General features: G+C 41.0%; 3 protein-coding genes across 4 annotated transcripts; all 3 read left to right on the top strand.

Moving 5' to 3' along the window:
• Positions 1-463: 463 nt before the first annotated feature.
• Positions 464-10877, top strand: ipo9 (importin 9). Of its 2 annotated transcripts, none has more exons than XM_072452619.1 (24): positions 464-793; positions 1815-1876; positions 1966-2052; positions 2339-2540; positions 2723-2811; positions 2897-2983; positions 3123-3242; positions 3314-3414; positions 3700-3758; positions 3830-3981; positions 4054-4152; positions 5211-5317; positions 5394-5533; positions 5870-6029; positions 6278-6504; positions 6670-6818; positions 7154-7282; positions 7356-7631; positions 7958-8124; positions 9179-9312; positions 9407-9526; positions 9639-9749; positions 9823-9899; positions 10022-10877. In XM_072452619.1, the coding sequence occupies exons 1-24, from the start codon at positions 634-636 to the stop codon at positions 10130-10132; spliced, it is 3126 nt and encodes a 1041-aa protein (XP_072308720.1). In that variant the 5' UTR covers positions 464-633; the 3' UTR covers positions 10133-10877. The 2 variants fall into 2 exon arrangements, with proteins under 2 accessions (XP_072308720.1, XP_072308719.1); XM_072452618.1 differs by having other exon boundaries at positions 5867-6029; positions 10022-10874.
• Positions 10878-13044: 2167 nt separating this feature from the next.
• Positions 13045-19342, top strand: shisa4 (shisa family member 4). Its single transcript, XM_072452612.1, has 5 exons — positions 13045-13231; positions 14154-14331; positions 16355-16491; positions 17219-17410; positions 17491-19342. Exons 1-5 carry the CDS (start codon positions 13150-13152, stop codon positions 17529-17531), a joined length of 630 nt encoding a protein of 209 aa, XP_072308713.1. The 5' UTR covers positions 13045-13149; the 3' UTR covers positions 17532-19342.
• Positions 19343-19873: 531 nt separating this feature from the next.
• On the top strand, positions 19874-23935 carry lmod1b (leiomodin 1b (smooth muscle)). The gene is made up of 3 exons (XM_072452611.1): positions 19874-20295; positions 21945-23645; positions 23889-23935. Exons 1-3 carry the CDS (start codon positions 20035-20037, stop codon positions 23913-23915), a joined length of 1989 nt encoding a protein of 662 aa, XP_072308712.1. The 5' UTR covers positions 19874-20034; the 3' UTR covers positions 23916-23935.
• Positions 23936-24451: the final 516 nt, after the last annotated feature.

Raw genomic sequence — 24451 nt, 5'->3', positions numbered from 1 at the left:
TGCTTTGAACATTTGATGCAACACCTTTTTTCATTTGATTAGAAATGATTTAAAACCACAGAAAGAAACAAGTGAGACAACAATATAATGAACACTGAGATTTCACAATCTGCTCAGCTACATCTGACAAGAGTTCTGTAGGAAAGTGTGTGAAAGTGCACCACCTTCTGCCTCCAACTCTTACAGACCTGGGTTTGTGTAATCAGATGTAAAATGTGTTAAACTTAGTTGCCCAGTGGCATATGGGGGGGATCTGATACATAAATATGTATTCATCAATTTAGTTTAAGGAATAACCAAGAACTACAATCTATAATTAATGTCTCATTTATGTATTAATTATTATATCGCCTCCTCAACAATAATTCACGAAGACACGCGCCCACCTGGCCACAGGAGGGCGCCAGTGCGGCGTAAACTGAAGAGACGAGCAGCCCACGTGCACGCAGAAACCGGAAGCCGGAAGTGCTCGTCACGCTCGGCTCCGCCTCCTCGTTTCCATGCATTGGCGCGCTTCACTGTTGCCGCTCGCCTCCGCTCTGCTCCGCTCGGCTCCGCTGCTCCCCGGTCCTGGTGCAGCTGGTGGCGGACTGACTGACTCTATAGCGGGGCCGCTGGTACACCGCGGACGGTATGATGGCGGCGGGTAGCGCTCGCCCCGGCTCGGCGTCAGGCCCGGTCCAACAAGGTCTGAAAGAGGCGCTTATTGAGACACTGACGGCCATCCTGTCCCCGGTGCAAGAAGTGCGCGCTGCCGCCGAGGAGCAGATTAAAGTGCTGGAAGTGACTGAGGGTGAGTTTATGCAGCAGCCCTCAGATTATGAAGATTAGCTCACCTTTACGTCTATAAAGTACAGAAGAACTGTCCTGCTTCTGACTGTGCAGACTGAGGCTTTTCAGTGGCTAAGATAACCGAATGTTAGCTCGTGCTTAGGCCAGTTTTTGTTAACTTTGTCATAAAGTTAGCTCGGATGCCCGTCCACTTGATTCCATGCCTTTGTGCTTTGGTTTGTCTTGAGCTGGTTTTGGTTGGCATAATGAGTTTGCCTCACGTTGTATAAATCGTGTAGTGTAAGAGCTTGGATCAGAGCACATGGAGACAGTCTCTGGCCTCAGCCACAGACTCACTGCCAAAGTATGTGGACCCACAATTCTACATCACATATTGTTGGACGTTGTATCACGCAGTTAATGCACCATTTACGATCTGACTGCTGCTCTGATGTATGTTTCCTCTAACTCATCCTTCAGTTTCCTCAGTGGATGGTTAATCAGCAGCACATCAGCACTTAAGCACTTTGTTGGACATGATGTACTGCTAACAAACTACAGGTCTATTCTGACGTCCTTGTTTCCTCATAAAACATTACAAACATTTGCACCTTTTTGTTATAATTCAAAGGTTTTGCTTTATTTGGTAGTTCTGAGCAGTCCCCTGCCTTGTTAGTGGATCACTGGTTCTGTTTGTGATCTGCTGCATATTGTGATCCTCTGTGTGGCCCCTCTTACATCCACAGCAGAGATGTCAGCATTAGCTTTGTCTTTTGGTGCCTGATGTCACCTTTACTAAACCCCGTGTTCATTCTCACCCTGTAACTGTAAGGTTGTCTAAATGAATCGCAATCAAATTGAAAACCACATTGTATGATCGCAAATACTGCATTTATTTAGGTAATCTGTTCAAATACAGTCTTTAAAACTTTCCACCTCTAGTGCAAACCTTTACAAATTTGATCTGTTTTGCCTGTGATGATTTTATTCTTTAGCCGTTTATATTTCAGTGAGTTTTTATTGTGTGCGTGTTTCCTTTGTAGAATTTGGTGTGCATTTGGCAGAACTCACTGTCGACACTCAGGGAGCACTAGCTATTCGTCAGGTGAGGTGTCTTTAACAACCAACATATAGGTGTTTTTTTTAATGTGCTGCCTATTGTTTAATGATTGTTCTTGTTTTTTTATTGCCCAGTTGGCGTCCGTCATCCTGAAGCAGTATGTTGAGACGCACTGGTGTTCACAGTCCGAAAAATTCAGGGCCCCAGAAACCACAGATCAGGTCAGTAAACTATTATGAATGATGTAACAGGAATTGAGGAATTGTTTTTTTTAAATGCCCATAATTTGTAATGCACATATGTTTATAACAGTTTTGTTTCATTCACGCAAGTTGTCTCATTTGTTTAACTCATTTGTTTATCGCAAGCACTCTAGTCTCTAAATCCATCGTTTCGCTCTGAACTTTTATTCTTCTTACAGGAGAGGATGTCATAACAAAGTAACAATAACAAGTAAATATACGTTATTTCATAGTATAAAAAACACTTGTCTGTGTTCCTCTTCAGGCTAAAGCAGCCATTCGAGGGCTGCTGCCCAGTGGCCTCCGTGAGTCCATCAGTAAAGTCCGCTCCAGTGTGGCCTACGCCGTCTCTGCCATTGCTCACTGGGACTGGCCTGAAGCCTGGCCACAGCTCTTCACTCTGCTCATGGAGATGTTGATCAGTGGGAACGTCAACGCTGTCCACGGGGCCATGAGGGTCCTCACAGGTGCGTGATCATCAGCCTGTAACGCAAAAAAGAACGGCAAATTCTATAAATGTGCCAGTGATGTTTTATCGTTTTTAAAGTTTAATTTTACAGCACACTTTAGGGCCAGCTTGTTAACATAAAATTGAATCATTCCTTGTATAGATTAAAAATGTAATTGTTTTTATTCATTCTACTTTCAGAGTTCACGCGAGAGGTCACAGACACACAGATGCCCTTGGTTGCGCCTGTCATTTTACCTGAAATGTACAAGATTTTCACTATGGCTGAGGTATGAGTTTATAATCAGCTGTTGCTCATTTCCTAAAGCACATTAATATTAAAAAATGTCTTCTAATTCTTTCTAAATGCTGCAGATATATAGTATCAGGACTCGGTCAAGAGCTGTGGAGATTTTTACAACCTGTGCCAACCTCATCTGTGCGATTGAGGAACTTGAAAAGGTATAGGCACTGTTCTAACGGTGCTCATAATTAGGGTTATTAGCTCTAATAATGCATAGATTGACAGCCCTAATAATACATTGGTACATGAAAAGCATTTTTTTTGTTTCTCTAATCTTTGATTGTACTTTGTTGCTAGGGTGCAGCCAAAGCATTGATCTTCCCTGTGGTGCAGCAGTTCACAGAAGCCTTTGTGCACGCTTTGCAAATGCCTGATGGACCCACTTCTGACAGTGGGCTAAAGATGGAGGTTCTCAAGGTGAACCTCTTTTGATCAATGCACCTCTGACACAGTGTTTAAATAATGATTCAATATTTTTTTCTCCATAGGCAGTGACAGCATTGGTGAAGAACTTCCCTAAACCCATGGTGTCGTCCATGCAGCAGATTCTTCCAATAGTTTGGAACACATTGACTGAAAGTGCTGCTTTATATCCTTTTTTTGTTTCCCAAAATGTGATTATAAATGTTATTACATTTTCGCTTGTAATAGTTTTTCCTGTTCCAGTAATGTCCCATAGAGATGCATTATCTTCTACCAAGGTGTCAAACAATACGACATCACACATCATGTTTAGTTATACTGCGTCACACACTATTACGTGACACTGCACTACTAAATTTAATTTCAGAAATCGCAAGATATGTTTTTATGATGGTCTAGAATCTTGCATGCCCCCAATTTAGAAAAATGTACTTCTTAACATGATCTTTACCTATGTCAGAACTGAAGTGAATTACACAGAGGAAGTGGATGACCCAATAGATTCAGATGGTAGGTTTTGTCGTGCCATTCTCTTATCTATTATATAATATCTAAGTTCCTCACGTTGGATCATTTCACAGGTGAGGTTTTAGGCTTTGAGAACCTGGTCTTCAGTATCTTTGAGTTTGTCCACACACTTCTGGAGAACAACAAGTTCAAGAGCACCGTGAAGAAAGCCCTGCCAGAGCTCATCTATTACATCATCCTCTACATGCAGATCACCGAAGACCAGGTAAGGACACGGTGTTCTTGAAATGATGTATCAAATGAGTTAAGCATAATATACATGTGGTTTTCTTGTTAGATTAAAGTGTGGACGGCAAACCCTCAGCAATTTGTGGAGGATGAGGATGATGACACCTTCTCTTACACCGTCAGGATCTCAGCCCAGGACCTGCTGCTGGTGAGATTTGGCTCTTCATTCATAATAAATGTATTTCATCTTCATGCTAGGGTTGTCAAAGCATGTTATTCTGAAACTAAATACTCATCTTGACAAGTATCTTTTAAAAATTACGAATAATAAACAAAAATAAATCCTGAATCATTGTCTGAACAAATGCAAAACCACATGGTTTTATTAAGTCTTCTTATTTTGTGTAGAAATGTACATTGTATGGTCTGAAAAAATAGTGTTCTATCAATCCTTTTCCTTAGTATCAAAATCCAGTTTGAAATGTTTGTATCGTGACATAGGAACATCTTAGAGACGCACAAAAAGGAGAAAAAACGAAACATTGTCTAAAACACCTTTTTTTGGCTCGTAAGATACTTTTGCATTGAGCAAAACCCAAAGTTCTACCTTTATAGATTTTAGATTATATAAATATTATAAAATGTTATTAAAATGTATGAAGACGCATTATAAAACTGGGATAGGAAAATGACAAATGATAAAGAAATAACTTTCCTCTTATACCGTTAGTCATTTTGAAAATAAACTATAGTTGCCACAACTAAAAAGGCTAATATAAGTTTAAACTCCTCACCCCCTCACTTGTAGCTCTTCTATTATAGCGGTTATTGGTGATAACCATGGTAACGCTCAGGGGAGGGGCTCAAGAAGCGGCTTTGAGAGGGCCCTGAGCTGTGCACTCCGGCAGGGCGTCAGCGGTGTGTTTCTGCTGCCGCATCTAAACTCACAGTTGTCAAATATGTAACTACTCCTGGTTCACTTGCGCTAGTTTCTCCTCCGTCTAACAAACTGGTCATTCAACTCATTTATTCAGTTATACTTCACTATCGACCCCCGCTGCCTCGGAGATCGACTGGTGGATCGCGATTGGCGGCTGGTTTAAACTAATACATTTTGAAAAATCAACATTCAGTTCAGTTAATTTACCTACTTGTTACCTACTTATTACCCACTTATCTACTTATCGAGGTTGAAATGAACACCTCAGTCTCATAATCCCAAGTGCTCAAAGATGACCCAGGTGTATCTCCTTTTGTCTTTTGCAGGCTGTTGCTGCAGAGTTTCAGAACGAGAGTGCGGTTGCTCTGGCCGCCGCAGCCACGAGACACCTCCAGGAGGCAGAGCAGGCCAAAAACAGTGGCAACGAGCATTGGTATATCCTACTCTTTAACACACAACTGAAAGTTGTTTTTGAACATACTCCTAAAGCCAGTCTTTGTTTTCACCAGGTGGAAGATCCATGAAGCCTTTATGTTGGCCCTGGGCTCAGTCAAAACCATCATCACAGAAAATGTGAAAAACGGCCGTATTCAGTTTGATATGCACGGTTTTCTGGCTGGTGTCATTCTGGCCGATCTTAACCTCCCTGGTAAGAACGTAGGAGGTGTTTAACTAAACTTTTCTTTTTTCTTCTTCTTCTTTGAAACAGCATAAAGGACTGTATACTGTTCATCTCATTTGCTCTCACTACTCCACATTTTCTTCCTTTTACCTTTTTGCTTACACTTTAAGACACAGTAACAAACAACACTTGATGATGACTTACCTGGGCCATACAGCACATTTTTAATAGTCTAGGGGTATAATTGGTGCGCTGGTGGTGACATCATGTATAGGACATTGTAAAGCTGTTCAAACTAGTTTGATATGAATCTAAATCTTGAAAACGCCTTGTCTTCTTGCATGTTTGTGGTCTGAGCAGCAGCGTCTCCCTTCCTCCTTGGTCGCGCTCTGTGGGCAGCCAGTCGCTTCACAGCCGCCATGTCTCCAGAGCTCATTCAGCAGTTCCTCCAGGCCACAGTGAGCGGCCTCCATGAGAGCCAGCCCCCCTCAGTGCGCATCTCTGCCGTTAGGGCCATCTGGGGGTGAGAGCCTTTTTGAAATGACTACCACACATTGGAAGAATCAATTTTAAAATAGGAAATAATATTAAATATGTGTCTAATCCAAACATAGTTATAGAATACAAAGACTTTGACTTTGTTTAATCCTTAGTTTAGTCCTCTATAGAAATGCCATCATCTGTGTGGTCTAAGAATATGTTTTATTTAGCCAATTATTAGGTCATACAGTCATTTAGCTCTAAATCTCCTCCTCGGTCTCACTTTTGCAGATACTGTGATCAGCTGAAGCTCTCCGAGAGCACTCAAGTCCTTCAGCCCTTCCTGCCCAGTGTCCTGGAGGGCCTGGTGCAGCTGGCAGCTCAGTTCAGCTCTGAGGTGCTAACCCTTGTCATGGAAACACTGTGCATCGTTTGTACTGTGGACCCTGCTTTCACCACAAGTGCAGAGAACAAGATCTGCCCACTCACCATCGCCATTTTTCTCAAATACAGCAATGGTAAGTTTATATTTAGTTTTATATATATATTCTGACATTTCTCCACAGCTTCATAGTAGATCGAACTAAAGCCACAAATACTGAATCAAGTGGATATTATGATGCCTTATAAATTGTTAGATGTAAAACTCAATGCATTAACGGTCATTTTTGTGCCTCTGATAGACCCAGTGGTGGCGTCTTTGGTCACAGATGTCTTTAAGGAGTTGGCACAGATTGAAGGATGTCAGGGCCCAATGCAAATGCGCCTCATCCCCACATTAATCAGCATCATGCAGGCCCCGTCTGACAAGATCCCCATTGGACTTTGTGCAGTGAGTAGCTCTGTCTATACAGTCCGTTCTCTCTTTCCCACCTGTCCCCTGTCTTCCTCCACCACTTCTTCCCTTTCAGAGATCCTCCTACTTTCTTCTTCTTTAGTCTTAATACTTTTAGTTATGTCACCTTTGTTCTTGACAAATGAACAATTGTAATACTCTTGTTACTAGTTGCACTGTGAGCTCTAATTATTAATGTGACTATTATTGCAGTGATGAGAAAATGTGATGCATTTCATCATTATCTGTGATTATATAAAAACACAGCCCAATAAGCAACTCTTTGTATACGGTTTAATGACAATACATATATTTTTGTCCATCTTTTATAGACGTCCATAGATATTCTGACCACAGTCGTGAGGAACAGTAAGCCCCCATTATCAGAGCTGCTCGTCTGCCAAGCTTTTCCTGTGGTGGCCCAGTGCACTTTACGCACAGACGATAACACTATAATGCAGGTGAGTTATTTCTGATTGTTTTATGTGGCTTCGTGGCTGTCTTCATCGCAACTTTGTCCGACCTGAACCCCAGAATGGTGGTGAGTGTCTGCGAGCCTACGTGTCCGTGGCTCTGGAGCAAATCGCACAGTGGAGGGACGAACAAGGGAACAGTGGACTCTGGTACGTGATGCAAGTGGTCAACCAGCTGCTGGACCCTCGCACCTCCGAGTTCACCGCTGCCTTTGTGGGACGTTTGGTGTCCACTCTGATCTCTCGAGCCGGGACGGGGCTCGGGGAACAGCTGGACCAGATCCTCCGGGCAATACTCAGCAAAATGCAACAAGCAGAAACGCTCAGTGTGATGCAGGTACATGGGGCGATACATTTTTAACACCGCTTGATAGATTATACCATGTTTAGGGCTGGTAGGCAGTGCCCTGTGCGTGCAAGCGGCGGTTATATGACGTTTTATTTTGCACAAATTTTGACTTGCGGCTTGATTTTAGGTTACCCATTAATGTGGAATGTTTTTTTTAATCACAATAAATATAACAGATTAGCCCTAATAATCTTCTAATGATTGAATTATATCAAACCAAATAAATAATGAAACGGTATTAATTGGAATAATTTTGACGCTGCATTGAATAGACCTGTTGGGAATTGACCTGGTGTCTCTCTGCCTGTCCTCAGTCTCTGATCATGGTGTTTGCTCACCTGGTCCACTCTCAGCTCGAGCCGCTGCTGGAGTTTCTGTGCAGTTTACCAGGACCAACAGGAAAACCAGCTCTGGAGTTTGTCATGACAGAGTGGATGAGCCGGCAGCATCTTTTCTATGGGCAGTACGAAGGGAAAGTCAGGTAAGATTTATTTCTAGAAACCTGTTGATGTCACTTAATACTGTCACCCTTAGATTTTTCAGAGAAATTATCTTTTAAATTGGGGCACATTAACACATCAATTGATTCATTGCAGAGTTGAAAAACAATCCGCCAGGTTGGGAAAAAAACAAAACATAGACGACTTCCATTCTGGTCCCAAATGTTTATTTGGCACCTGTTCTGCGAGAGTGTCTGTGGTAGTCGTGGGTGAAAGTGATGGGTGGCTAATAAATCTTGAAAACCAATTTATTCCAAAGTAATATAAATGTCAACACAACTACTGAGGAGGGGGATGGGCAGGCCACCGTCTTGACGCTGACTTCGTAACGGTCAGTTAAAAAAAGCAGCAGATCTACTTACTTGAGCCGTATAACCTACGTAAACAATGTCGGCAAAACGGAAAGCTACTGGTACATTGGATAGTGACGAGGAGCTGTGCGGCTCTGTGCCCGACTTCAGGCCGGGATCGTTCTCAAGCCAAGAACAGTCTAGTGTCCTTTGGTGTCTATGCACTGGACATGAGGAAAAGAGCGAAAAGTGTTTAGGCTGAGCAATACTGTGATTAAAAATAGTATCCTCTGATTCCTGTGACAAATCTGCTTTTTTTTGGTCATATTGTGATGTTTTAATGCAGCTCTGCTCAAACACGCTTTTCCTGTGAATTTGATCATTTGGACTGTGTTGTAAACTCTCAAAAGAAGCCAATGTTAAAGGCAATATAAAGTTACAGTGGACATGAATTGTGATCAAATCAAACATCAAGCATATTTTTAACCATCGCCTACATAAGCTCCATGTGAGTTTGTATATTGTCTATACGGAACCAGGAATCACAGAAGAACAATTTTTCAAGCAGAGATTGATGCAATTTATCTTGTGCTTGGCCAAATTAACAATTGATCAGCTTTTGTTTCCCAGCACTAGTTTGAAAAAATAAAAATACTTGGCTGGTATGTCTATCTCCGGCTTCTGTTGCCGTGGTTACTTATTGTACATCCTTGCGTAACTATAAACTACTGAACTTTTTTTGCAGCACGGTTGCTTTGTGCAAGCTGTTACAACACGGACTGAACACAGATGACAAACGACTCCAGGACATCGTAGTCAAAGGAGAAGAGATTTATGCCCTTGAAGAGGGAATACGCACTCGCTCCAAATCAGCAAAAAGTAATGTGGAGCGTTGATGCAAAGTTTAACCGCACTGCTCCGGCTGTAATACTTTGATCAAACTAAATTGTTTCATTGTTTTTTTGTCCCAAAGACCCAGAGCGATGGACCAACATCCCCTTGTTGGTGAAGATCTTCAAACTTATAATAAACGAGCTGGCGACGGTGGTTGAATCAAATGCCAGCCGAGCCACCGCAGCAGATTGGAGTCAAGGTTTGAATTGTGACATCTTTTTTCCCCTGGTTTGGATATTATGGGTTTTTCGTAATTGTTTTTTTTTTCACGACGAGACCACATGGTGACATAAACCGCTTTTGTTTGTCAGATTCGACTGGGATGTGGGAGGACGACGATGACGATGGGGGGGATGACGAAGAGGAAGATGAAGGACTGGCGGGACAGCTGCTTTCCGATCTCATCGCCTCAAACAAATATGGTACAGTTTATTCTTAGTTCATCATCAACTTTACTTCTGAATTTTCCCAATAAATGTTTCCCTGTTTTCCCAGATGATGACTTTTATGAAGACGATGAGGAGGATGATCCAGATGCATTGAAAGATCCTATTAATCAGATTGACCTTCAGGTAAAGTTTCAAACTAATTCAAACACTCGTTCAATGCGTTTTGGAGTTTGATGTTAAAGTATATTTACAAATCCAAGTTTTTGATTTGTTGTAAGTAAAAGTCTGTTTTGTCTTTTTCCCAGGCTTACTTAACAGACTTCCTGACGCAGTTCGCACAGCAACCCTGTTACAGCATGTTTTCAAACCACCTCAACAACAACGAGCGGCAAACCTTGCAGTCAATAGGACTTTAGCCCTTCCTCAAACTACTCCTTATCTGCGCCAAACCTCTTGTGGCCCCATCACTTAAATATGAATTTATAATGCTTCAAGTGGAAGGGCGTAGTGGAGACGGGGTCTGAGGTTTAAAGACTTGCACTTATCCATTACCTCCGTACTCCTCCCCGTGTGTGGTGGACGAAGCACTTTGCCGATCGACTTTCAAGAAGATACGCATTGAAGGACATTGTTGGAGGAGATTCCAAAGAAGGCTATTTTGAGTGGACAAACTCTTCAGCACTTAAAACAGACGCTGATACTCAAAGGGTTTCTGAGTAAATTATGAAAGCTGAACTTTTACTCCTGTGTCCTGTTTGTAACTCTGGAGCTGTTGTCTTTGTGTTTATGTGAACATGGAGTGACACTAAAGACTGCCTTTCATTGGAGGGAAATCTCCCTGATGTTTGAGGACACATTTCAGAGGCCTTATATTCCAGCTGACATTGACTGTTTACCATTGTAAATTTAAGGCCTGTCGTCATGTCAAGGGAAGATGGTGGACATTTGGGAATTCACTGTTACCATGGTGATCATGGCATTGTCATTTCCCGTTTCCATTCAGATGCTGAATTATGACAATTCTAAAAATGTTCCTAAAGAATAACAATTCTAGAATTTTCATAAATTTTGTCTTTTTTGTCTTATACACTGACCAGACATTTTTTGGGGGGAAGTGTATATTCCATATCACAGGCCTCTGGGAAAGGAAGTAGATACTAAAACAAAAAATATGATGCACTAAGTGTGAACGTGGCGATTTTTTTTAGGCTAGTCATGGTAACTCCTGGATTTGATGTGTTATGTCTAGGATACACTTTTACATACATCTTATTGTTGAAATAAATAAAATAAACCTAGGCAACTTCTTTTCAGTCTTTATTCCATCAAAAAAGAAAAAACGTGCTCATCGTGTATAAGAGAAGGACATGATGTGACGTAAGGAGACATGACATGGGCAAAAGGCAGCAGATAGAGAATCTGTCAGATGTCAAAGTCACACCAGAGACGCTTCTGATAGGAAACTATCAGTGTGAAGCATGGAAGAATGCTCCCCACACACTTTCCCAACATCACTTTCTGAGCCTACGTCACTCCTAATGTTTTGGCCATTGATAGAGGAGTTAAACAGCTGATGGTGCACGTGGGTGCAGTGGACATGCGACAGAAACGGACTGATGTTTTGAAAAGAGAATTCTTGAAGTTGCTCAATAAAATTGAAATCATAGGTGGACCAAGTTTAGCCGGCAGCTTCAGCTGGACACATGGCTGTCCATAGCGTGTGCACCTAGAGGATTACGTTACATTGAGAATTTCTATCTATTCTGGAAACAAGAGTACCTGTTTAAGAGAAGTGGCCCATCTATGCTGAGGTGGAGTGAGGGTGCTGACTGAGAACCTGCTCCACCCTGCGCAGTGTCCTGAGCAGATGGTTAGAAAAGAGAGCCATCAGTAGCAGCACAACCGCAGCCTCCTCCAAAGGATTCATCAGCAGTCCCTCCACCATCCCCAGCAAAGGACTCTGCTCCAGCTGCTCCACAATCGCCTCCACCGCCTCCAACGAAGGTCTAGTCAGCAGCAGCACCACAACAATCTTCACTGTTGCCGCTGATGGATTAATTTCAGTCCTTTCCCGCAAGGTCCTCATCACAGGTCTTGGACCCATCTGTAACGGGCCTGGCCCTCAGACCAGCCCTGGGTCCCCAATGCATCTACTCCCACTACAGAATCCTCACTCTCCTTTTCATCTCCACTTTCACCCAGGGGCCTTCCCAACCAACTTGAAAGTCTGATCAAATCAGGCATTCAGATTGTTCCACTCCGGCCTAATATAGCAAGATCAAGAGTTCTGATTTCTACAAGGATGAACTCTTCCCTGCACAAAACTCTCACACAGGAACTCCAACTCTCCTGTTACACCAACAAAAGCCCCCTCGCATTTCAGAATTAGAAAAGGTTTATTGCCATTGTCATGAACAGAATTCACAAACATATGAAATGAACACCTTGTATCTCCCATAAATGGGATGCACTGGATCTCATAGTTATAAAACTTATAGTCATAATAAAAATCAAACCAACCCAGGGCCCTGTGTAAAAACAACCTCCGCTAGTGCTTTTTCAATTGTCACATCACACAGATGGGAAAACAAAAGGTGAGTTAGGCTGACTTGAATCATTCTTTAATTACAACGTTCAGGGCATTAGAAATACAAAAATTCCATAATGCAAAAAAACGTGTCACTTCAATCTGGAACATTCCCAATGTCTTGAAAACTGCGGTCATAAAGCCTCTCCTAAAGAAGAGCAGTCTTGATGCCGCAGTTCTGAGTCATTACCGGCCCATCTCTAATCTGACATTTTTGGGGCAAAGTCCTTGAAAAGGTTGTTTACCAACAGCTCACATATTTCCTCTTAATAAACAACTCATTTGATGTTTTTCAGTCAGGTTTTAGACCTCATCACAGCACTGAGACTGCTCTTGTCAAGGTGACCAATGACATCCGTCTGAACACTGACACGGGCAAAGCCTCAGTCTTAATTCTGTTAGATCTGAGTGCTGCTTTTGACACTGTCGATCATTACAGAGACTAGAGGACTGAGTGGGCATCACTGGCACTGCCCTGAATTGGTTTAAGTCCTATCTGGAAGACAGGTTTTATGTAATATTCACATATAGGCATAAAACAGTTTTGTTCAGCTGTGCATCTGACTGAAATGATGTTAAACTGTTCTGTGATTTCTGTATTTTAATGCATTTCTTGTTCCTGTTGTGTGAAGCACTTTGAATTGCCTTGTGTACGAATTGTGCTCTACAAATCAACTCGCCTGGAGATTCCGCACCGATCTGCGACACTTGGTGTAGTTCCCACTTCCATCCAGCAGAGGGCGCTGTGTCTGATCCATGGAATGATCCCGTTAGCGCTGTGTCGGTAGCATTTAGCTCGGTCGCGCTTTCTGCTTGATTTTTCTTTGGTTTATATTAAACTTGGAGATGAGATATCCTGCCGTGAACATGTCCCTGGTGGCGTCGTGTGCGTTGGTGGCGTTTGCGGTGATCCTGTGCTCTTCTCCGGGTGAGATCAGGCGGCTCCGGGCCCGTTAGCTCAGCCTCTGTGTTTATCATGTTTAGTGCTTGTAATAATGAACAAACTTAACATGTCAACCGACTTAACGGGTTTAGTCTTCCATAACAATCAGACGTTTAGGTCCCTCGTTTATTTTTAAAGCCTCTACAAACTTTGAGCAGAATTTCACAGACATGGCTCAATTACTACTTCTACAACAAAAAGCAAAATTGATGTAGTGAACAATGCAAAGTATGATTAATGTGGCACATTACACGAATCATTTTACAGTAATCTAATATCTATAACGCTCTTCAGAAAATATGTCACGCAAATACATAGCTTGAAGCATCTTAATCCTCACCAGATAACTGGGAAATGTTCTTATGAGGTATAATAGAACAATACATTATTGTCAATGCCATTTAAACTATTGTGGCAGGACTAAGGTGTTTATTCAATAACCAAACTTCCATTACGTACGTTATAGCGATATATAGTTCTTTGTCAGATTCTGCTTCAACATATTTAGACAGGTTCTTTGTGGGTTTGTGTTCTTGACTGGAAAGAGAATAACGCATCTAACGTCACCTAAAATCCAGTTTAAATAAGTATGACATGTGTAGTACAGCAGTCTCTAATCTTTTGCATAACACAGTGGTGTAACCAGGAGATAAGAGTCAAGGATGTGTAGCTGACACTGCATCTGGAGTATCCAATGTGACTTTATTAGAATAACTCAAGAGTGTAGGTTTCTTTTCTGCATCATACATCTTACCCAAGTCTTTACATCACACCCTTGCAATTTGCCACGATTGCAGTGTTTCCTTTGGAAGAGGAGAACTGTAAACAAAGAAAATCTCATATGTTGCTGAAGATTATTGTTCCCCAGAGAAGGAAAAAACATCTGACGGTTGTACTTTTCTTCCAGTGAGTGGCAATGAAGACTGCCTGTGGTATGTGGATAAAAACGGCACGTGGCACAATGGCTTTGACTGCCCTCTGATCACCTTCTGCTGTGGCAACTGTCACCGTCGCTACTGCTGCCTCGACGCCTTCAAGATGATCACAGAACGTGAACAGAAGCGATGCATGCTCTTTCAGTTCAGGTGAATAATCTATTGTGTTATTAATGATCAAAGAGTCAGAATTTGGGTTTACACTATCCAGGTTTATGTGTCCTCAATAGTCAGATTATAACTGTTGATTTGCCGTTAGTGCTTACGCCTGATCATGTTAGCAATCTCAGAAATATTAAAATATTTGTAATGTTAAGTACCACCAGATCTAACAGGATTATATAATTATATTCACGTCTGAACTAGGGCTAAACCAGGTCTAAAATGTGCCTACGTTGCTCTTGAACTGCTGATCTAGACTAAATATACTCTATGGTTGCTCTTTACTTGGCAGTGAGTGATATGTTGAAGAATATCATGATTTTTGTAGAGCTTACATCATAATTTTGGAGGGTTTTTTTTACTATTAAGATGCATTTTGTATCTTTATATCGTTCTTAAGGAGTGATATATCTTTATTCTACCTCCTGAAAGTTCACTCTGTTAAAGTAAATAAGGAAAGCATTGCCATATAGAAAGATGTTTTATTAATGTTTCTAAATTTTGAGAGGTCAGTGAAACACATGCCTGTCAGGACATGTTTTCAGAAGAAGTTGCTTATTTCAACACTACCAACTAAAAATATATAGAATACAGATTGAGGAGAATGGTGATGGGCAGACTGGTTTTGTAGAGAGACCGAGCCACAATAAAGAAATGTTTAAAAAAAGATACAAAAGTTATTGACTTCTTATAAATGATGTGTGTCAAGTGTTATTGGCAGCTTCTCTGTGGTCATTTGCACATATTTTTCATTATCTACGTATCATATTCATCTATTTTATTTGCTGCCTATTGGTAAAATCATTTTTCATCTCAGTGGGATTCTCCTGGTTAAATCAAACTAAACATAATTGGCATTTCCCTGTGGCTGCATTTATGTTGTTTCTCTGCTCCTTGTTGTGCAATATTTTCTCATTAGTGTTTAATAGCGTCAGCTCCGTGTGCTTTAAAGGTAGTTTAAACCCAAAAGGGAAAGTGAGTCATAATGCCAGACTGCGAGTGAGTCTGTACGATGCAGCAATTTCCCCTCCAAAAACATCCATCAATGCCCAGTGGCGCGCCGACAACCTGCAGCGCATTAATAAAGACCGGTTCAAGTCCGTGGGCGGGCGAGGAATACAAGGACTGTTTTTTCTTCCTTTTCCAGTCGTGTTGTCTAAAGCAGTGCAGAAGAAAATGTAAAAAGTACTTTTTCTTTCCACCACAGCTTGACCCACGTTCTCTATATCACTTCGTTCTGGTCAGGGAGGGCATCCGCCTCTCTCGTGCGCTTACGGCCTCCTGCTTTGATCACTCGTACCTCCTCGTGCACGTAGGCCGTCTATATGTGCATGAACAGGGCCGAACCTCACACACATCTTAGGCCTACTTAAATGAAGCTATAAGAGTCCGAAAACTGCAAGAAAACTACTATATCTGCAAAGATGTCCTGCCTAAAATGTTATGTGTACTAAAACATAAATCGGTCTGCCAGTTTGAATCGTACCAATGTTTAAGAAATCGGTTAAAGAGGGATGAATCATTGCAATCTTTTATACTGTTTTTTCCGCACTATAACGCGCATTAAGTGAAACAAAACGTGTACCACACACAATCGCTTCGAGCTCTGTAAGCATAACCAGAATAAATCCATATATAAGGCTTTTTCAAGGATTATTTGATTTTTTGAGAAAATCATAAAGGCTTTTAAGTGCTCCTTTTAGTGCGGATAATAGGATAGTTTTATTTTGTACAGAAAAGGACCATTCCATTTTTATTGCTAAAGCCCCTCACGTTTCTCAGTCAAACCCGCTGATCATTGGCTCAGTTTTGGGCAAATCTCATGGTGAGTGAGAAATCTTTATGGTGAATATGTTTTTGTGCAGCGTGCGCCTCTTGTGGCCACTAGGAGTACAACACTTCCTCAGCAATCCAGCCTTTTGAAAACTGTTTTATACAACTCTATTGAAAATTGCAGGATTATTCCATGTTCGTGCTGCGATCTTATAGTTTTGTTTTGTTTGTGTTTTAGCCCAACCACTTTGGCCGGCATTGCCTCGTCTATTCTGCTGTTCGTGGCCATTATCGCTACAATGGTCTGCTGCTTCATGTGCTCCTGCTGTTACCTTTACCAGAGAAGGCAGCAGAGAGGGAGGACGCCTTATGAGGGTATGCAATGTTTTTCACTCTACTCCACACAATTGTACGTATAATAAAAATACTTAAGGTGAACGGTATTTAATGGAAGGGGCTTGTGTTTATTGCTGGCCACATCTTTGACACAGATTGATCGTAGACGCAGAAACCCAGACTTCAAAATCAGACACTGCTTGTCATCAGATTTACCCCGTGATGAGTAATCTTTCATTGCAGACGGTAAAAAGGACACCTGGCTTTAATGTCTAAACTTGAAGGCGTCCACACTTTTTTTCACAGAGCTGGTGTTGGCCAGTATAACATAGCTTTGACACAGCCATTATTACCGTATTTTCCGGAGAATAAGTTGCACCAGCCAAAAAATGCATAATAGAGAAGAAAAAAACATATATAAGTTGCACTGGAATATGAAATGCGGTTGCAAGTGTGAAAATAACAAATTATATCACATATAAGTTGCTCCGGAGTATAAGTATATAAATATAAGTATAAGTCGCACCCCGGGCACCACGGGATACCTTTTTTTTTTAAAGGTTTAGAACACAAATTTTAGTTCTATATCACAATGCAATGTTTTGTCAATGAGGTTCTAATGTCGTTAATTACTTCAAGTGGCAGAAAAAAAACTTCTTATGATTATGATATTTGGGCCAACTTGAGGTCCACATTTGGCAAAGTTGAGACGCCCCTGATCTAAGACCGTTGCAAATGACAGTGATTTGTGTGTTTCCATCCAAAGCCCAGCACATCCCAATGGCAAGTTACCCAGTGGAGCCCATGTACGATGCCTACGGAAAGCCCCTGGGCCCAGCAGACTATGCCCACTTAGGCTACCCCATGGCCCCTCAGTATCCAGGCATGGCCACACACTACCCCATGATGTATCCTGGTCCGTACCCACCGCCCCCAGTGGACCCTGCCTACGGCCAGGGTGAGGGCTAAAGCGTTCATTTCAGAAGGTTATGGAAATAATGAACAAGACCTTGAATGTTCATGCGTTATATTTTGCAGCTCCCCCGCCTTACTCGCCGCCTCAGTATCCCGGACTCTGATGACTCCAGCAGCTCAGTGGACGCACGGCAGCGGACAAGACAATGGACTGTTGGAAAAGGGGAAGGCAGAACTACACGTTGGCACCGACACACCAACAAACCCAAAAGATATACAACTAAAAGGTTTTCCTAAAAGATACAACTGCACTTTAGGCATTTGGAAAACTGCTCCACTTGCCATAAGACTGGATACAATGTTTTTGTTTAACTTATCTTTCTAATTGCACATTCTAGCTATTTAGTTTACTATACTTAAATTTCTCTTGTACCCGTCATTGTGAGTTTAATTCACGAGAGGTTAGACAACAGGTTGAGGATTAAACTGAAAGCGTAAGCCACTCAAAAAAAGACAGAATTTAAATGCACCTGCTCACAAAGTGGTGAATCTGGCTTGAAAGAATATCAGACTCAACTTTTAACTAACATTCTGTTGTCAGGCTTTTTAATTTGTTCTTTTCCAAATTAAAATATTACAATTTTGACTACACACTTTTCATAGTGTTCTAGAGAGGAACTGGAAACGGGGTTTAGAGTTGTTGGCAGACGCACTCACGGCTTATGGATCTCATCTCATTCAATGTTTCACGTTTGGTCAATCCTCCTTTTCTCCTCCTGCAAGGTATGTGTGCTGTCTAATGTTAGCGACTCCACAACAGCATGCTACCCTGTTAGAAGTCGGCCCTTTTCTCTTTAAAGCTTTCTAATAGCTTGTCTTTTCGCTGTTGTTCAGATGCAGTTGAATATGTGTGTTGCAGTTATTTATTATTTGTAACATATCAGATGAGGCGAGCTGTAGTAAAAGTCCACTTTACTACAATTAATAAGGTAATGACTACTTATGAACTATTTTGTAAATGTCAGCTGGATATTTTATTATATTGTAATTTTAAAATGGCAATGTGCAGAATTGTTTAGACTCTTTCATTTGGAAATTAAAGTTCATCAATTCTTCTTTCTAGAACTATAAATTGGGTTTAACTACTACTAAATAAAGGCCCTGGAAACACATACACAGAGGTGACAAATATCTTAATGAATTGACGAGAAAGTAGGATAGTGCTTTTCCTTCATTTAATTTCCTTCAAATCTTATTTCATGATTAGGTTTATTAAACACCTTAAACGAGAGCGAACCCATGGTAAGTTTGAAGGGTCAAATGTCTTTTAAACCTTTTGTATGACATGGTAATGGCTCTTAAACCTCTTAGAAAATCATCAGATTGTAGCATTACATGATGTATTATTGTATTATGGGTCCTTAAAAACTAAATGCATTAAATTGTTTGTCGAAAAGTATAATAGGTGACCTTTAGTTTCTCTGAGATTAAGCTAAAAAGCCAAAAGGTCGTGAAGTCACTGTCCATTAAACTAACTTATGACAAGGCTTAAACATGGTTGAAGAACATTTTGGCACTGTTTGGTATTCTACATTTGAACTGGGCTGTATATGATTCGAGAGTCAACACAAGTACTAAAATATTGATTGAATTATGTAAGGAGTTTTGTTATGTCTTATGTACTGATTCAGATGGCTGCTAATGGACACGTTTACTTTGCTCTGAATTTGAGTTTTACAGAGCTTTTTGTAAAGCACAAATTTGAAAAGTGACATTTTTTTGGAGGGATGGTTTTTATGTAGTTCCCTTTTGCTCAATGCTGTTAATATTTATTTGTGCTCCATGAGTGTGTTTAAGAAGTGTTGGTGAGGAGTAACTCGCCTGGACATGGCGTGGTGTCAGATGACAGTGAGACGTTGTAATATAGTGTGTTTTAATTTCTATTAACATAAAATTTAACTTTGGAAAAAAATTACATTGTCTTTTATTTTTTGTGCATACAGATTTTAACATACCATTTTAACTCGAGTACTGCCCCTAGAGGTCAACATTTTCCTCAATGTCAACTGAAAAAGTCTAAGTTAATTTCACCAGAATCACACTGCATAGCAATTTCATATCAATTTACTGCAAGATACTGGGTATTTTACAGTGTAAAGTAGAGGGTTTTATGTTTTATATTTTACAATAAAACATCCATCTAAACTGTGAACATTGTGTAGTATCACCCTATTATAACATCACAGGCTATAATTGAACCATCATAAACGAGAACAAAAAGAGATTGCTGGGTTGAAATTTGACATCATTCCATGTAATCAGGCAGATTTCTGAATAAAAATATGAATTGTGCAATAGGAAGTCTGGGTAGCTTGTGCAACTGCAGCCCTTCCCATTGCCATTAAAGGAGAGTGGACCCTGCACTAAATATGGACATGCACTTTCACAGGATTTTGAAGAATGCCTCTGCTCGCTGGTGCACTTTGATGATGCGAGCCTCATGTAGTCCGTCACTGCGCTCTTTAATGCAAGACAGCCTCCCCAGTCCAGTCTGCTTGGACAAGATCTGCTCTATTAGACTGAAACGAGACCCTTTATTTCTTACTATTACTAAAGGAAACTTAGGACACTGACCTGTCACCTGAAACTTTCCGATATCAACCAGCCATGTCCAGTAGAAAGGTGAAAGGACTGACTCGAACAGGACGCCAGGTGAGCGAGGACCCAGATTTGGACACCCTGCTGTCCACGCTTTCTCCAGAGGAAGTGGAGGAGCTGCAGACGGATCTAAGCAAAGACCCAGACATCAGCCCAGAAGATGATACCATCAATGCCCAGAGAGACGGCCAGGCCCGGGACACTAAAAGGGGAAACCGAAAGGAGAGTGACCCAAAGGGGAGGCTCAGTCAGAGGGAGAAGTCACTGGAGGTAAGAGCGCAATGACAAAAATGAAAAAAGACTGGTTTAGGTGAATAATGTGAAGCATAGCATATGAAAATATCTTCTGTTGGTTCAGTATTTTCTATTACCGTAGTAATATTTCAAATGGCCCACTGACATCAACCTGGCTGAAAATAGATATGACAACAAACCAAATTAAATACAATTACTTTAAATCGTCCTTTAAGATATTATGTTGTCCAGGGTAATATTTCTATGTTATATATAACTAAGTTGATACTTTCATATCCACAGATGTCAATTTATTGGATGCATTGTTGCCTAAAAGTTTGTAGGTCATGAAAGATTGTCCGCCCCCTTTTATTTACACATATCTTAACACAAACCAAACAATTGTATAGGACTGGCTACACAGAATTATTGTTTAACTCTTCATAATGTAAGCTGTGTCCACACATGGATGTTTATTCTCTGACTAATGGATTCCACTGTTGCAAAACAAGCCACAGTTTCATCTAATGATAGGCTTCATATGCCATTTTTCATTTTGCTTAAAGCAACACCTCAACCTTTTGCACTCACAGTCCATCAGCTCATAAGTGCTGGTCCCTCGGGCTGGTTTTGGTGCCAGGAAAAATATTCTTCTGAGACTAGCTTGTTGTTAACCTTTTACATTCCTAGTTGTTTTTCTTTATTACCACAAACTAAAGAAATTGAGAATTTTCTCTCGTGGCAGATATGAGGCTATGTAAGCAGTAAATGTAGTTCTGTATTGCGTCCTAATCCCGGTTTAAAGGAATTCCTTGGTTGATTGCTCCGACGCTCACTGCCTTTTAAGGATACATCTGCCAGGGCCATGGCCGCACACAGCAAACAGATGGAGACTCACAAATCAAACACTTACAGAGCTATTCACAGCAAATGTATCCCAGCGCTGTAAAAAGGATCTTGGTGCTTTGGGGACTGTAAACACAGAGGCTGTACTGTGCCATGGAGAAGGTCTGTGTTTACAAGTGGTGTTTGGCTGTAAAGTAATAGTGTTTGAGGTGAGGCACTCATATCATTGATTACAAATTATGTACAGGAGTACAATATATAATATAAGAGGCCACATGTGGGATGCTGGGTCAAATACCGTAAATTCTCACCCCTGATTTGACAGATATTGTAAACTATTGAAACTATCGGTGCTGAACACAACTAGATATAAGATAAGATAAGATAAGATAAGCCTTTATTTGTCCCACAATTGGAAAATTCCAGTGTCGCAACACAAAGTAGGTACAGAAGTAAACAACAAAGAACAGATAACTTATAACAAACTTATAAAAAACACTCTTAATAAAGCTCTTATAAAAACTCAAAACTGTTGAGATATACAGCGGGTTGAGGGACTGAAAGCTTTAAATGCAATAAATAATTTCAGTGATTAAAATTGTAAAAGCAGAAAAAAAGTTACATTTTTATTTTGTTCTAGTTGTATTATGTGTATTGTGTTTTGACCATCTTAAAACATAAAACCAAAACCATGAGTTAAATAGCCTAAATATTAGGCTACAAATTAAGAATGTTCTGTAACATGGTTTAAATGACTATCTGCATATTTCGTATGTATGTGCCTATGTTTTCAATGTAATGTTATTCTAACAAAGCACCCTATGTTTGTTTGACTGCAGACTGACTCAAAGGACAGTCGGAAGCAAGAGTACCTGAAGAAAACAGGCTTGAACCAGGAGGGGAACTGTGAGAGAAGATCAAGTTTACGTAAACAGTCTAGTGTTCAAAGTGACAGCAATGCTAGCAGGTTGGACAACAGAAACCGCAAAGATCCTGAAAGTTTGAAAGAGGATCGATCTCACTTGTCAGGTAGATACAGACCACAGGAAAGCCGCCGCAGTGAGGTTAATGAGAGAGAGAGTCTTAGTGACAATAGACGAGAAAGTATGGGCAGCAAAGCCAAGGACATGATCTCCAAGCTCCAAGAGAAGAAGGATGAGAAGAGAGAGGATTTTAGGAGACGAGACGACAGTAAAACTAAAGATATTATCTCAAAACTGAAAGAAAAAAGCGAAAAAGATGTAGTTAAGGATCGAGAGAGGAGATCTGACGGTGTCCGCACTCAAGGGCTGGTTTCAAAAATGTTGGAGAAGCAAAATAAGGCACTTGAAAATCAAGAAAGCCAGACGGAGACACACAAGACCAAAACAGCAGAGCAAAAAACAGAAGAGAGGAAGACAAGTGACGTCAAACTAGAACGGCAAGTGTCAGAGAAAGCTGATGTCGTGCTAAAACACGAGAGGGGAAGTGAAGATTTGGTCAACCACAGTGACCACGTAAAAGAGAAAGATAAAAGTGCTACAGAGCAGAAAGCAGAAGAGAAGGATAGGGATTTGAAAGGGAAGGGCAAATCTGATGGGACAAAAGCGAACAAAACAGATGAGAAGATTGTGAACTGCGTGGCTAATGACACCCAAAAGAGTAAGGCGAAAGAGGAGGATGAGGAGGAAGATTCCAGTATGTTTGATGAACTGATGGAGCAAGTCCGCACCAATGACCACAACCTCACAGAGCTCAATGTCAACAACTCAGAGGTCATCAAGACCAAAACACTGATTGAGTTTGCTGAAGCCCTGAAAAACAACACACACATTAAGACTTTCGCTTTAGCCAACTGCCGAGCTGACGACCATGTAGCCTACGCCATCGCGGGCATGCTTCGGAACAACAAGATCATCACAAGTCTCAACGTCGACTCCAACCTTCTCACAGGCAAAGGCATCTTATCTCTCATCCAAGCGCTGCAATACAACTCCACTCTGACTGAGCTTCGATTTCAGAACCAGCGCCATATCTGCGGTGGGAAGACGGAGATGGAGATGGTGAAGATACTCAAAGAAAACACCACGCTGTTGAAATTGGGATACCACTTTGAGTTGGCAGGGCCTAGGATGTCCACAACAAATATTTTAAGTCGCAATATGGACCGGCAGAGACAGAAACGGCTACAAGAGCAGAAACAGGCACAGGCAAATGGAGAGAAGAAGGACACATTGGATGTTCCCAAAGGAAACGGGTCTTTGAGGAATTCACCCAAAGCTTCGCCAAAACCGTCTCCAATCCCTTCACCAATGCCATCTCCAAAGCTGACTTCCAAAAGAGGAACCATAGGAGGTCTGACGCCGCCACCCCCTCCACCACCTCCAGGAGGTGCTCCTCCACCTCCCCCTCCACCCATGCTAGACATAGACTCGTTGAAAAACTCGCTCACACCAGTTTCACAAAGGAAGCGGGATGGGAAAGGCCCAGGCGGTGGTAAAAACTCAAGGGACCAACTACTGGCTTCGATCAGGACAAGCAAAATTAACCAACTTAAAAAGGTTTGTATACCTTGTCTGCTTGTCTGCTCTCTGGATACACACACACACACACGCACACACGCACACACGCACACACGCACACACACACACACACACATATATCATATGATATGATAAGTAAGCTAATCTAATGGCCTTCTTGTGTAATTAAATCTTGCAATTGATTAAGTTCTCCAGTCACTATGTTTGTTTTCTAAATCATTTAAATGTTTAATCATTACAACTGCCATATTTTTGTCCTAGGTACCTGTGCCCAAGTGGTTGCAATAAATGACTCCTGGAATAAAACATCAAGAAGAGGGAGAAGACGTCTCTTCCCACAAGATAAAATGCATAGGTGGAAGGCTTCTCCGTCCATCAAAAGGATCATAAAGAGATTGGTTTGCGTGTTCCCACTGAGAAGATAACCAACAAAAAAGTATTAGATTTTCAATTAATATAATTGTAAAGGACAAGAATGATGCATATAAAACAGCTGTTATTGAACAAGTATTTTTTATTAGTAATGTTAAAATTGTGTAATAGGAATGCCAAACCTCACTATGAGTTCTCCCTCTAACACTGGACCAAATTAAGTGAAAGAGTGAAAGAATTAAGTGAACGAATGAGTGAAAGAGAATGTACAATGCTTGTTTGTGATAATTTTGCGCATATGAATATTTGCACTAGAATATATATAGATATGATAAGAATCAGATGATATCATACTAATTTATGTGGTTATGGAGCACTGTAGTGAATTGTTATTGATATTATCAGCCTATTGATAGTAGGACTACTTATTCGCCGAGCTGTAAATGACTGAG

This window comes from Eucyclogobius newberryi, unplaced genomic scaffold, assembly GCF_026437365.1.
Source record: "Eucyclogobius newberryi isolate DKJ021-1_F unplaced genomic scaffold, fEucNew1.0.hap1 SCAF_19, whole genome shotgun sequence".
Classification (NCBI taxonomy): Eukaryota; Metazoa; Chordata; class Actinopteri; order Gobiiformes; family Gobiidae; genus Eucyclogobius; species Eucyclogobius newberryi.
Note: the sequence above shows the minus strand (reverse complement) of the source record. Positions and strands in the feature narration are given on the sequence as shown.

Excerpts from the sequence above, each read along its gene's own strand:
- ipo9 (XM_072452618.1), top strand. The coding sequence starts at position 634 with ATGATGGCGGCGGGTAGCGCTCGCCCCGGCTCGGCGTCAGGCCCGGTC. Across the intron at positions 3,759-3,829 it reads TGACCCAATAGATTCAGATG|GTGAGGTTTTAGGCTTTGAG; the intron begins GTAGGTTTTGTC and ends ATCATTTCACAG. Across the intron at positions 9,750-9,822 it reads CATCGCCTCAAACAAATATG|ATGATGACTTTTATGAAGAC; the intron begins GTACAGTTTATT and ends CTGTTTTCCCAG.
- shisa4 (XM_072452612.1), top strand. The coding sequence starts at position 13,150 with ATGAGATATCCTGCCGTGAACATGTCCCTGGTGGCGTCGTGTGCGTTG. Across the intron at positions 16,492-17,218 it reads AGGGAGGACGCCTTATGAGG|CCCAGCACATCCCAATGGCA; the intron begins GTATGCAATGTT and ends TTCCATCCAAAG. Across the intron at positions 17,411-17,490 it reads GGACCCTGCCTACGGCCAGG|CTCCCCCGCCTTACTCGCCG; the intron begins GTGAGGGCTAAA and ends TATATTTTGCAG.
- lmod1b (XM_072452611.1), top strand. The coding sequence starts at position 20,035 with ATGTCCAGTAGAAAGGTGAAAGGACTGACTCGAACAGGACGCCAGGTG. Across the intron at positions 20,296-21,944 it reads AGAGGGAGAAGTCACTGGAG|ACTGACTCAAAGGACAGTCG; the intron begins GTAAGAGCGCAA and ends GTTTGACTGCAG. Across the intron at positions 23,646-23,888 it reads AAATTAACCAACTTAAAAAG|GTACCTGTGCCCAAGTGGTT; the intron begins GTTTGTATACCT and ends TTTTTGTCCTAG.